Source organism: Aythya fuligula, chromosome 15 (genome assembly GCF_009819795.1).
Source record: "Aythya fuligula isolate bAytFul2 chromosome 15, bAytFul2.pri, whole genome shotgun sequence".
NCBI lineage: Eukaryota > Metazoa > Chordata > Aves > Anseriformes > Anatidae > Aythya > Aythya fuligula.
Window position 1 is genome coordinate 17,502,436 of NC_045573.1, and position 14,150 is coordinate 17,516,585.

At 36.4% G+C, this 14,150-nt stretch overlaps 1 protein-coding gene across 6 annotated transcripts in view; it reads left to right on the plus strand.

Annotated features, from left to right (window-relative positions):
- The window catches only part of PARN (poly(A)-specific ribonuclease), a 67,031-nt gene that overhangs the window by 18,173 nt on the left and 34,708 nt on the right, over nucleotides 1–14,150 (plus strand). For all 6 annotated transcript variants that reach the window (XM_032197269.1, XM_032197270.1, XM_032197273.1 and 3 more), the window contains 4 exons: nucleotides 757–867; nucleotides 957–1,026; nucleotides 6,916–6,971; nucleotides 11,180–11,266. In XM_032197269.1, coding sequence (XP_032053160.1) covers nucleotides 757–867; nucleotides 957–1,026; nucleotides 6,916–6,971; nucleotides 11,180–11,266 — 324 coding nt within the window. The remainder of the gene's footprint in view (nucleotides 1–756; nucleotides 868–956; nucleotides 1,027–6,915; nucleotides 6,972–11,179; nucleotides 11,267–14,150) is intronic.

Sequence of the window (14,150 nt, forward strand, 5' to 3'; positions counted from 1 at the left end):
TAATGTAAAGGTCACAATTCAGGCTTTTTAAACAGTTAAAGCATTCTTCCATTCCTATCCTCAGTATAACTTCTAGAGGAAAAGGAAACATCTTTCTAGAGGCTGATAAGCTAGCTACTAAGGTGAAATGACTTTTATGTTGGGAGAGGGAAAATTTTAACTAAAGAAGTGATATGCACACGCATCTCTGGTAGTGAGACTTAGGCACTCTTGGATGCTTCTCTTCAGACAGGTGCATATTGAGGTTTCGGCCTTCAGGGATGATTCAAGAAATACTTTTCAAGACCACAGAAACACCACAGATGTTCATCTATAAGATAACCTTTAGTCACTTAGTTGCATCTTAATCATTTAGATAGTTTAAAAAATCTGGCCATAGTTCAACTGGTTAGCTAGCAAAGGGGTTAGTGTTAGTTTTCAATCAGCCTGAGTGACTGTTCTCTTAAATACAAAACAATCATAAGAAAATTAGGTGCGAGGGGAAATCTGTCATTGTATTAGTATTAATATTCTGTTGTAGCTAAGTAGGCCTGTGAAAGAGGAGATTAATAGCTTTTTAATAGGAAGAGGTTTTTATCCCAGGAACCTATTCAAAAAAAAAAAAAAAAAAAAAGAGCTGTGCTTGGTTCAGAGCTTCTGAAAATCATAAAACTTAGTACAAATGATACTGTCTGACATAATAAATACGGGGGGTAAACATACACAGCTACATTTAATTCATGTGACATTTGTTCACAAAGTACTTTTTCTTCTCAGAAAGTGCAGAAGGATTTCCAAGTTATGATACCTCTTCTGAACAGCTTCATGAAGCGGGATATGATGCTTACATTACTGGACTGTGCTTCATCTCCATGGCTAATTTCCTAGGTATCTACCTAATCTTTTTCAAACCTTTTCCTGAGTGTTATCTATAGCTACTCATTACACACTGATTTTCTTCTTTTTTTTTTTATCAGGTTCGTTCCTCAGTCCTCCAAAAAATCACGTGTCTGCTAGATCAAAACTCATAGAACCCTTTTTTAACAAGTAAGTAGTTGCTGTATTAAAAAAAGAATGCTAAAACATGGAAATATAACACTAGTCTTAGAATATGTAACTCTGGCATAATGGCTAACTTCATGTTTCTTTACACTTCAGTTTTTTGATTGACTTTCTTCTTCACATTAGTAATGCTGCAAAGAGGCCAGAATTTGTACAGGAAATACCTTTTCTTTGGAAGAGAATGGTTTACTTTCCGCTAGCCTGTAAAAGCAAACTTAAAAGAGAATTGTACCTAGGTTGCTTTAATGGTTTTGTCCATGCCATTGTTGAGAATACAATTATAATTTAGAAAATTATTTTTAGAGTAATCTTTGGGATTAGTGGAGGAGAAACTGGTCAAGTATTCTTTGTTGTAGGACACTCTCTGGGACTGCTGATTTGTTAACACTAAGTATGGTTAAACAATGTGGAAAAAATATCCGAAATAACACAAAGCTATTGTATTATCAGGTAATGGATTTTTTAAAGGCATAGTAAGTACATATAATTAGTAATTTTATTGGATGATGCTTTGTTCAGGATTTTTGAATTAGATGTTCATGCTAGTACTTGCATGAATTGTATACAAGACTTGAGAAATCTTAGGAGTCTTTATGGATGGTTTTTGATACAATAACCACTTGATTTGAATGTAAAGGTTGTGATAAAATTGGTCAGCATAATTTCATTTTAAGATAAGACTTGTCACAGAGTTGCTTTCTGTAACACCAACACAGACAAGCAGACGCGTGCCAGCTAGTAGATGCCATTTGCAGAAGTTATTTTTTTAGTCATTAACCAATATGCTTTTTCAGTTCTTCCTAGAAATGGATATCTGTAGCAAGTAAAATCTGAGGCTTCTAAAATTGTCACAACAATAGGTTTAGTTTAAGTTTTTCAAGTAATTTAAATTGGCTGCTTTAAATGTGGCATTCCTCCGACAACGGCATTTCAAAGTTTTTAGAGGAAGCCTACCATAGATTGTAAATTGGTCTGTTTTGGCTTCAGAGTTAACACTGCCTAACTAACAAAAGGGAAAGTTCCCAAAAAATTACAGGGAGAAGAACGGCTTTAGTTTTTTTTCTTAAGCAAAAGCTGAAAATTACAGTTTACAAAAAGGATATTCATCTATTCTGTCATTATTCAGAGCTTGTAGCTTCTTGTTTCTGAAAGGCTATTTATATTTTTTTGAATCAAGGAAACTTGGAAGACTTGCCATACTTTACTTTCACATGAACTTACTTTGATTTTGCTGTATTCTGACTAACATTTGTCACCTTACCTCAGAGCTTGGAGGTGAGACTATATCGCCTTTTCCTTACAATGAGTAGGCCAAGGCTTGCATTTTTTAAAGCTTTTTTTTTTAATTGCTATAATATAAAAATAACAAACCAGAATAAGGTGACTTTTTTTTTTTTTTTTTTTTTTTTTTAAGATAAAAGTACACACCAGAAGCCAGATCTGTTGGATATCTAAATGACCAAGTCATCTGCTCTGTGCAGTATGTCCTTGCAGACCAGATATCTATTTACAGCACTTGGTCTCTTTAGCATCTTTAAGAAGCATCAAGGGCTTATGCAATTTACAGAGTTATCTTAAAGTCCCCAGTAAGTATGTTGCTTATGGGGCTTTCTTGCAGGTGTGCTTGGGGCTACCAGGTAGCTTTCTGCTACTCCTACTTTTTTCTAGTTTGTGGTCTAGCAACATTCCCTAGCTGAGCATCTTATCTTCTTCTTGGGGAGAAAAAAAACTATCTTCCTCCTTCCTCCAGAAGTTCTACCTGATCCCGTGGGCAACAGTCAGAACAAGGAAACCTTTTTCTTTGTGCTGTAGTCATGTTCTTCAAGCAAAATACAAACTGCAACATGCAAACAGTAAGCTAAATTAATGAAAGTTTATGTGTCACAAAAGCTTTTCCTAAAGAAGGTGAACAGAGTAGTTGTATTATTTAGAAGCAATGTTCTCCATTTGAACTATCAAGATAAAGCTTTGAAAAATGTTCTTTAAACCAGACCACTTCTTTATGATTCTTTGGGTTGCGTATAAAGTCTTAATTTCAACGTATCTGAATTCTTCAAGTTAATATTTAAACAGTTCAAACATGAAATTTTTAAATGATTGGTGTGACTGATAGGATTTTGGAAATGTTTTCTGTTCAGATAGACTTTTCACTAATGTGAACAGTGGGAGTAAATTGAAAACTGAAAAATTGAGCTTTGATTTTATTTATTTATTTATTTATTACAAACATCCCTTAACAAAGGGAAGGTAATACCTTTTTTTTTTTTGTTTGTTAGCTTGACCTCTTTAATTATGTCACTACAATAATAGAAATTCTTGGCTCGCTGTTCAAGAGCGGTGTCCAGCAGCATATAAGTTAATTTTCATGTGGGTTAATGATGAATGTAGGTAAAATCTTTAGTTTCAGCTTCTTGTAAGAGCAGAACTAATTAAAACCAAACTTTCCTTTAGGGTTGTTGTGTTCTTTGTAGATATAATGGAGTAAGCTATATGGTAAACAACTCATAAGCCAGGAATTCCAGAAAGACATGCATTTCTGTAATCTTTATGCTTCGTTTTATATACGCAGTCTTTGTAAGTCACCTACTTCCAATCTTGATGAATTTAAGAGTTGAAATGATAAGACTTTGTATTTTAATATCTAAGCTATTATTTGTATAGTTCAGGTGTTTCATCATGTGTGGTGGTTCTGTCCTGTTGAGCAGCTAAATTTCCACCACAACCATTCTCTTGTTCACCCTCCTCTAAAGAAGAGGAGGGGAGAAGAAAGTTTGATGGAAAGAAAAAGGCTCATGGGTTGAGATAGGGATAATGTAATTAAAGTGAAAATAAAAAGGGGGAGGGTGAGAGGGGGGAAACAAAGGTCATGGGGAAGCAAAGAGAAAGGGAAACCAAACAAACAAACCAATTATTCTCTGCTTCCCGTCAACAAGCGATGGGAATTGAGAGCTATAATTCAGATCTCTCTAGGTTATTTGTATGTGTTCTTTTCCTTTTGATGTAGCTGGAGGTGGAAACAAATGAAAACACCGTGTTTTACTGAGCTGGATAGCATGATAATCTATAGAGGTAGAAATTGTCTTAGAAATATATTTTTCATACACAGGGATATCAGTAACCAAAATCTGAAGTATGTGCAAATAGCTTGGTTTTGTGCTGTATTTGTGGGAGTCAGATTCTCCAGCGTGTACTGCAAATCAGTTAATTTCTGTCTGCTTTTATATGAATTTAATTTTCTTCTCAGAAGAATTGCAAAAGAATGTCAGTGTGCTCTTCTGCCACCTGACCAGTAGCTTTTCAAACACAGTGTACAAGTAAACAGTTGATGTGCTTTCAGCCACGTGTGGCAGTGCTAGCAGGACTGGTAAACCCATCTGGGTTTAAAAAAAAAAAAAAGCCTTTATTTAGCTGCATTGGTTTCTCTACAGAGTTCATGAAACAGCTGTGAAAACTTTTATCCTAGCTCAGTGCAGAGGAAAGATGTTGACTACTTGAGACTACTTATGCCTTGCTGTGAAATGTCCTGCTTGTAGCCTTTCTCTCCTTCTTTTACTTGAATTGCTGCAGAAGCAATCAGCTTTCAAGTAGCTGACTTAAAACACATCAGAGTTCCTAAGATGATGTTGTACATTGAGAAATAGATCTCTGACCATGTGATCTGGTTGTAACCTCTAAACAGATTAGGAATTAACTTTTTTCTTAACTTGATTACTATATTTAAATAATTACAGCTTAATGTAATGAAAACCAATGCCATAGCTACAACTTCAAGAACCTAGCTAACTTAATATAGATTTTGTGTTGTCATACAGAACAACCTTATTACTTTAAATTTTTTGCAGATGAGGAATCTTGCAGCCATAATCATGGATAAATGATTACAGATTATGCTGCAGCTCTGTGCACATGATCCATATGATATAAATTAGTGCTACAAGATGTCGTTGCTGCTGTAACATACTTGAAATGCACTTAAAATCAGTGTTTACACCACTTCTTCAGGGAGTGTGTGTGTATGTGTTTGTACGTGTGTAAATGCCGTTTAGAGAAGTTCTTTGACTAAATAGATAAATGTAGGACTGATGCAGGGAATGAAAAACTGATCTTAGTCTCTGGCATACGCATTTTTGGCATAAATCTGTTTTTGCTGTTGGGCCTTGTATTGCTTTCCTAAACATCATAAAACCTGGGTGAGGGTAGCTTACCAAGAATTTTTGCTAGAAGTTTTTGTTGAATTTTAGTAAAATTCACCCAGTTGTCAAGTTGTCCCACACTGCCTCTTTGTATTCCCTCTTCCTTTAATTTATTCTTGTAAGGTGTATCTTTACAGCTCGGAGACAACCATGATATGAGCAAAGCCTCCTGTCCATTTTTTGTCTGGGTGGGTGGCTTTTTGTTTGGGAGCAATAGCACTGTGTGTCCTGTCAATATTACTCTGGATCTCTAGGAGTTGTTAAGGAGATATCAGAGTAATGGCTTTTTTTGGTTCCTTATGGAATCTGTTCTGAAGCTTGCCTGGTTCTCAAGATGTCATTCCTGTCCCCTTTAGACAAGTGGCTATAATGAAGCCAAAGTTGTACAAGTGGGGCTAAGGCTAAACCTACGAAGAAACTCTGACTCCTTTGTAAACTGTCTCAATCACTCAGTGGAATGTTAGCATTGCTAAAATTTCTAAAGTTAATTGATCTGAATGTTTCTAATGTCTATTGATGTTAAAAAGTGCTTTGGGGTTCCTCAGTGCTCAGGGGCACAATACACATTATGTCATATTTGCCCTGAGGCTTAGGAAGAGAAATTAGATAGGACAGTGTGCACCATAACTGCTGCCAGCTCTCTGAAGACCCTCTCGCTCACATCTACACCAATCACAAAATCTGTTTCCCCCCAGTATTTTTTGCCTAAGTATTTATAGTAAAGACAAGTTACAAACTGCATTCCTGGAGACTTCAGTGATACGAGTAACTGTAAGAACATTATGTTCAAAATCATAAACACTAATAGTGAATATAGTAAGATACAAGGACTCAAGGGAATTACAGATCAGTCTACGTGCTTAATACGTTGTTATTATTATCTATTTACATGAGATTTTTATTTACTTTAATACTGTAATTAATCTGGTAAACATTTTTAAAGCTTTTCGAAGCCATGATAGAAAAATTTATTTTAGCTTCCCAGTGAATGTAAAGCATTGCAAATATTTTGTAACAGTACTGTAGCATCTATGCCTATAACAGGATTTAAGACTACTTTTAATTCTTGTTTTGGAGGAAAATATTGTATGAACTGAATATGAGCTTATATGGAAAGCATTTCATAAGCGTTGTTTGAAACCATTTAATTACACATTAAAGGGCAAAAAGAGTAACCTGGTTGATCTCCACTATAGAGTCATGTTGGGTTTTGCAGTTTTAGGGTTTTGAGATCAATTCTGTCTAAAGCATGATGCAATGCTCAGAACACAGGAAAGAATATGTGTGTTTGTAATGAGAGCTTTCACCCTGTCTGCCATGAACCTGGAATTTACTGCACAGAGCTACTTCTCTCATTTGTTCATTTCCTCATTATTTTAATAGCTTTCAGCAGTAACAGTCAATGGGCTTGCAGCTTTTTAGACTTCTTTTTTGAATAAGTAAAATTACTGGCAAGATGTCAAATAATTTCTTGAATCTGGATTGTTAAATAGTGGATTAGACTTATTTGTAGGGTCTCTTTGTCTTATTATAGCTTAAGATGTTAGGTTAAGTTTAGGATGTTAAAGCCCACTTCTAGCTACCTTGAAAAAGCAACATTGAAATAAATGATAGAAAGGACAGCTTATTAAAAGGTCTTTAGGCATAAATTTGCTAATGGTGCTTCTCTGTTTTGCTTCAGGCTATTTCTTATGAGAGTAATGGACATTCCATATCTGAATTTGGAAGGACCAGACTGTAAGTAGCTTATTTCATTGTGAACTGTGGATGAATGTTACCACTGATGCTGTGACTTAAAGAAAAGTAAAGCCCTGCAGGCCAATCAATCAAGTCTTTTACTAGGTGAAGGCTTAACTTACTACTTCTGTAATATGTCTTAGAGATGCGTGAATGTCTTCAATAGTGCTTATAGTGCTTCCAGATGAGTAGCATTTCTATGGGAAGACATTTGCCACATCATGCATTGAAAAGCTTAGAATGAAGGATGACCCTTTGTTAAATACTAGCTTAATAGTATTAAAAAAAAAAAAAAAAAGCAATTCTAGAAAGATAGAAGTAAATGCTAGAGAGGAAAATGCCTGCTGTAAAGGCATGTATGTAACTTTCATACATACTTTTAGTAGGTGTTTAGATCACTAATCAGTGGCTCTGCAGATCTATTGGAATGGTTATTTAATTATGTTACACACTTCTTTCTTCAGTTGTTCAGCACTGAGTGGAAGGATAGTGTAGTGTACTTTGGGTTATTGAGAGAAGACCAAGCTGCTAAGCTGTGAAGATTTTACTGCCACTTGCTAGTCAAATTGCAGGATTGTTTTGATGCTTTGCCAAGAAGAGTTGCCAAAGAGTCTGTCTCTGAAAGTCTGTCTCTTTTATCTGAAAGCATCTGCATCAATCTGTTAGGGCTTGCTTCAGCAAAGTCTGAACCAGGGATACTTTCTAAGCTTCAGAGAGGAAAGTATATGTAAGGTGGCACTTTGACTACTTTAGAAAGTTTATTTCCACTCTGAGATTTCAACACTACTGTAGGTTGGGGAAGCTAGCTGGTCATTTGTTGCTTGTAGGTTGTGTTTTTGTGGAGAAGTAAAGCCACACAAAGAATAAGGCTACACTTCTGAGGTAGGTATACTTAGTTTAGTTTGTTTGTTTAAAAAAGTGCAGTAAACTAGGTGACTGTTACAAATATTGTTGTGTTTGTCAGTTCATTTATTCTGTAGTATTATAGCCAGTTTGTGCAGTTTTTTCCAGAAAGATTGGAGTTCAGTAACACATGCTAGGTCAAATGGTACTGAATATATGAAAGTGACTTTCATGATCTTATTTTGTTACTGCGCTTTAAAAAATTCCTTAAAAAGATTGAAGTTTCCACCAAATAAAGTAGAATGTGATTCAAATATTTCTCACTTTGGTAGTTAGAAGGGATGGAGCTTTAAACAAAGGATTCAAAGTGAATTTTAAGAGTAAGATAATACTGGAGGCTTATGAGGAGTTTCTTGTCTCATTTAAAAAAAAAAAAAAAAAAAAAAGCATGTTGTGCCCTTTTTTGTTTTTTGAAGTAGTAGATTAAATCAACAAGACTTCACTTGTGCTCATGAAGTGATTATTTTCTTTAGCTGCTTCTGCTTCCATCCAGTCAGATGGTGAGGTGCTCATGAAAACCTGTAATTCGTTGACATGGAATTGCTAGCAAACTCGTACTAGCCTGGCTCATTTTCAGTGAAATGGGTTAAAGCACTTACACAACTTGTGAGTTGCTTCTAAATTATATTTCAATTGCCATGATCAGACAGGTGACCACTTCATGTTTTTCTAAGCTGCATGGATTTCACTAACCAACCAAGTAGATACGTTGCAACATACCACAGGGTCATGTTCTGGTCTTCCATATTTTGGCAGCTCAAAAATTGGTCTCTTTACTTGGTTTTGCTCCACATCGGTAGTCTACTCAACACAAAAGTTTTGAAACCTATTTTCCACTGACTTCATTAAGCATTCAGTATTTTAGTCATGAGATGCTGAGTTAGGACTGTAATTTTTCCTGTTGGTGTGTTCATAGTGGAACTTCTGTGAAGATTTCTTTTAGTATTTTGACATTGTCTTGAGTTATTCTGCAATTATTTCCATAGAAAATAGATGCACTTAGAAATTGGTATTGTTGCCATGCCTTGTTTGTTTTAGGAACTTTTGTTTTACAGGCCTCCAAGTAGCTGCTGTGTCCTACTGACTTTACACAAGGGGTTCAAAAATTATTTGGGAATTAAAAATTATATGGGCATTTTAGAAGTGAGTGGGAAGGCTTAAAACTAAAGCCTATTAAAATCTGTGCCATCTATTCAGGAAACACTAACTATTGAAAGCTATGGTTCTCAATTTCATGCAAAAGTGAAAACCTTGGTTGGTGGAATAGAGAAACATACATCTGTTTTGCTATAATGCACATACCAGGCTAAGCAAACTTTGTTTATAACCACCAGCCAAAATTAAACTTCAGTAATTACTAATGCTTAGTTATTTGTGATGTGAGCAGTCCACAAGTCTTTTGTTCAGTAACAGTGCAAAGTTGCATCTTAACCAAATGTGGCAATAAAACCGAGCAGGTTTGCCCTTGCATAATTGGGTTAAGTACACGTGAAACCTGAATATAGCAATAATAAGTGGTTGGTGGAGTGATTTTTGGACGTATGCACTATGAGTAAGGTCCACTGTGAAAAACTATCCTATTTTAATGCTGAGAACAAATGACATCAGAAACTAGAGAAGTTCATATCAAAAAACGATTCAGGAGTGAAATTCACTGTGGTGAGTCACTCGCATATCTGTATACCAAAGAGGAGAGACTCTTTTCCTGAGTGTTTTTCATTGTGGTTAAGTAAAAATCTTATATAATTCTGTCACAGAATCACAGAATTGTCAAGATTGGAAGAGATTTCAAGATCATCGAGTCCAACCCGTGACCTAACACTAACAAGTCCTCCAATAAACCATATCACTAAGTTCAACATCTAAACGTCTTCTAAAGACCTCCAGGGATGGTGAATCCACCACTTCCCTGGGCAGCCCATTCCAGTGCCTAACAAACCTCACAGGAAAGTTCTTCCTAATATCCAATCTAAACCTCCCCTGGCACAACTTTAGCCCATTCCCCCTCATCCTGTCCCCAGGCACATGGGAGAACAGACCAATCCCCACCTCGCTACAGCCTCCTTTAAGGTACTTATAGAGAGCGATAAGGTGGCTCCTGAGCCTCCGCTTCTCCAGGCTGAACAATCCCAGCTCCCTCAGCTGCTCCTCATAAGACTTGTTCTCCAGACCCCTCACCAGCTTTGTTGCCCTTCTCTGGACTCGCTCAAGCACCTCCATGTCCTTCTTGTAGCGAGGGGCCCAAAACTGAACACAGTACTCGAAGTGCGGCCTCACCAGAGCTGAGTACAGGGGGACGATCACCTCCCTAGCCCTGCTGGCCACACTGCTTCTTATACAAGCCAGGATGGTGTTGGCCTTCTTGGCCACCTGAGCACACTGCTGGCTCATATTCAGCCAACTATCCACCAGTACTCTCAGGTCCTTCTCTGCCAGGCAGCTTTCCAACCACTCATCTCCCAGCCTGTAGCTCTGCTTGGGGTTGTTGCGCCCCAGGTGCAGGACCCGGCACTTGGCCTTGTTGAACTTCATACAGTTGGCCTCAGCCCCTCAGTCCAGCCTATCCAGATCCTCCTGCAGAGCCTTCCTACCCTCAAGCAGATCGACACACACACCTAACTTGGTGTCGTCTGTAAACTTACTGAGGCTGCACTTGATCCCCTCATCCAGATCATTGATCAAAGAGGACTGGCCCCAGTACCAAACCCTGGGGAATAGTTGTGTGTAGTTATGTCTTGAATTGCCTTTAAGAAATTGGTGCATTAAATCATGTACACCAGAGGTTTATTTGGTGCCTCTTTGTTAGAGGTTGGCCTCTCCTGGTGTAGTTTTAATTTAAAGAAGTCTGTTAGTGTGTATATTCTAGCTTGTGCCTACTGTTATGTAAAAAACTACATTGAACATTGTTTCACAGTAAGTTTTTTTTATTGACAGAAAAATGGTATCATTGAATTATTGCTAACGATTTGCTTAAACTAGAGTTAGAGCACGAGGAGGATGTTTTTTTTTTTTTTGTCCTAGAACTTGCCACAAAAGATGTGAATTACATGCAGCAGAAACTGCCCACAAAATGCTGCCTCAATTCCTTGTACTAGCTTATCTGTATATCTACTTCATGCATAATTGCAAACATGTTTTCACTAGTGCCTGATGTAGTTTTATAAGTCTTGTCATGTTTTCTTTAAAAAATAAATAATAATAAAAAAATTAAAGCTATGGGACCATATTAGGTAATTTTTCTTTTAGGGTTTTCTAAAGATACCAGTGGTAATTCTTATTCTAATAAGTAACTTCTTGTTTTGCAGTACAGCCTAAACGAGATCATGTTCTTCATGTTACTTTTCCCAAAGAGTGGAAGACGAGTGACCTTTACCAGCTTTTTAGTGCCTTTGGTGAGTAATATGATCTATACTTACTTACATCTTTTCTTTTCCTCTTTTGTTAGCAAGTACCTCTGGGTTTATTTTTAATTTGTGGATGCAGATTTATTCCTAGTATAGGCAACGATAATTGATCTTTAGTGATTTTGAATGGTGTCCTGTGGACTTGTTTTGTAGTGATGTGTTGAAAATGTCTGCCTTGCTGACCTGCTCTTTAGAAATCTTTGTTACCTGGTGCTTGTTCCCTACTGTGGACCTTTTACCCTTTTTTTCATAGCGTCTCCTGGGAGGAGTTAAGGTTTTACTATATAGGTGGCTGAAGGGAATGGGAAAGATAGATCAAGATCTGAGGAATAAGGTTCATCCCATCGGGTACTTAAAGCAAAACAGCAACTTACGTGTGTTTAGTCAAGCAAGCTTTAAAATTTGATTTCGATACTGTGAACACCATTCAAGTTGGAGGAAACAACAATAACAACAAAAGCTATCAATAACTGGCTAGTCCTATTACTCCTCTACTAAGTAATAGTGTATATAATTTAAGGACATGGAGGTCCTTTGTAACTAGCATTGATCTCTTGATATGTAATTCTTGCAACAGAAAGCATTGGTTGTGCCTTGTGCTGTTAAAACAGAACAGGAGTGATCTTTCATAGGTCTGTAGCCTTATGTTGGTTGCTGTTTCCAAGATTTTTATTGTAGACTAGTTTCTAGTTGCTTACAGATAAGTAAGGTAATACTTCAAAAGACATCTTCTGGTCTTGCAAGTAGAAAAGTGACTAACTGGTTCTGTCTGTATTATGAAACGGACCTTTCCCCTTTTGGAGAAAAGCAAATGAAGAGATTGCTGTGGCTAGTACTTGATCAGTATATACTGTAGGTGTTTCAAAATGTTTGATTTTCCATGTTTAATGACTTAAGTCACAGTTTGCAGTTTGGCAAAAAGATACAGGGCAAGCCTGAAACTAACCTCCACTGACAAAATTACTATGCTAACCATAAGGATATTTAATTACAAGTAGAGGGATAGAAGTCCTTCAGAATAATCTGTTGTTACTCTTGGGCTTGCTGTAGATTGCCACTCTGATTTACATAGTAATAGCATTTGTCTCTTCTTCACCTATAATTATGATTCAGTATTCTATGCAGGGTCTCTGAACGTATAAAAATTGACTTGTTTCTTTCTGACTTGATCTGCTCTGCAGTATGATGCCATTATGATGCAGAATAGAACTTAATATTCCCATTTGGTAAGTCTAGAATATAGAAAGGTGCTGAGATTCTTCAAGAGGTGGACTTACAGGATTAAGAACCTGTACAGTTTGGTATTATTTCTATAGGCTTTTGAAGGCTCAGCTATGTAACTTACTTTAACAATTCCTTCTTTTCAGTGCTGTTATGAAACGCGAGTATGTATCACTACCACCAGGTGTCAGGCTTACACATCTGAAATATTGAACAATTTTGAAATTGTTATTTCTCTAGTTTTTACGGATTCCAGAGCTGTGTGTTATTTCTCTAGTTTTTATGGATTTCAGATCTGGATTTACAAATTCATGGTATTTGGAAAGTGCTTAATTCACATTTTATTTTAGGTCTTATTGCCATGCAAACTGCAGGTGATATCTTCCAAAATTCTAAGAGCACCCATGCTTTTTCAGCTGTAGCTGGACAGAGACACAGAGTATGGGGTGATGTGAGGTTGACTTGCCAGAAGCCAAAAATCATGGCAGCAACAGATATCAATTACCCCAATTACAACAGACATCAATTATCCCAATTTACAATGCCATTTGAATGAACCTGGTTTTAAATTAAACTTTTACCTGAATTATAAATCAATTGTTAAATTAAATAGCAACCTTAATCTGATGTTATAGAAAAATCATTTTGAACTTGTTTTAGTCTAGTACAAATTGAAGCAGAGTTGTAATCTTCCTTTAACTCTCCGATGAAAGCAGTGAGACAGCTGAAGGGACTGCAGTGTCAAACTTGGTACTATTTTACATTCCCTACTCTAGAAGGGTTGCTCATGATTTTGAAGTCTTTCAGTACTGTATGCATACCAAGTGGATACCTGTTCATGCAAGATGTTTTTACAGTCTCATGAGTGAATGTAATTTCACTGTACAAGTACTTTCAGGAGTCAAACCCCTGTATTACACTTTGTGAGAGTATGAGAGTAATCTCTCTCTGAGAGAGAGGGGAACACTGGTATAGTGTAGTTCATGGAATCATAGTAATTGTAATGCATAAATTGCTTTTAAATGTAACCAGTCCTTTTGTGTGTTTAAACCTTGTGCTGGTAGTCCAAGCTACTACATATGTGAGTTTTAAATGACCTTTTTAAAATGAATCATAGAATCTCAAAATTGGATTTGTTCCATACACTATGATACTTGTTCTTGTTTCCCCCTGTACTTTTATCTCCCTGTTTAACTCCGCTTAAGAATAAAATATATAAAAAAAAAAAAAACTTGAAAAATATCCCCTTCAAAGGTAATGAATATAGTATAACAAAAATTTCTAGCACACAGTATATGCAAAGTATTCTCCTACAGCACGCATTCATATAGACATTTGAGCTTTGTATAGTGTTTTTTTATTATTATTATTTGTATTATTTTTATTTTAATCTTATATTCCTCTATGGATTTCTGGCCTTTCTTCCCCCTCCTCATGCCAACATTTCCTTCAGCTGTTCTTGCTTTCTTTGTACTGTCTTCCAGCCAGAAAGGTAGAAGCTCTGTTAGCCCTTCTCAGTTAATGTTTGCATTTAACATAGGCTTCAAGCCTTCTTCACAGAATAAAAGATTCAGCAGTTTCTTTTGTCTGAAGTAGTGAGTGTTAATTTCTTTTAATTTTTTATTTTTTGTTAAAGAAGATCCATATAATC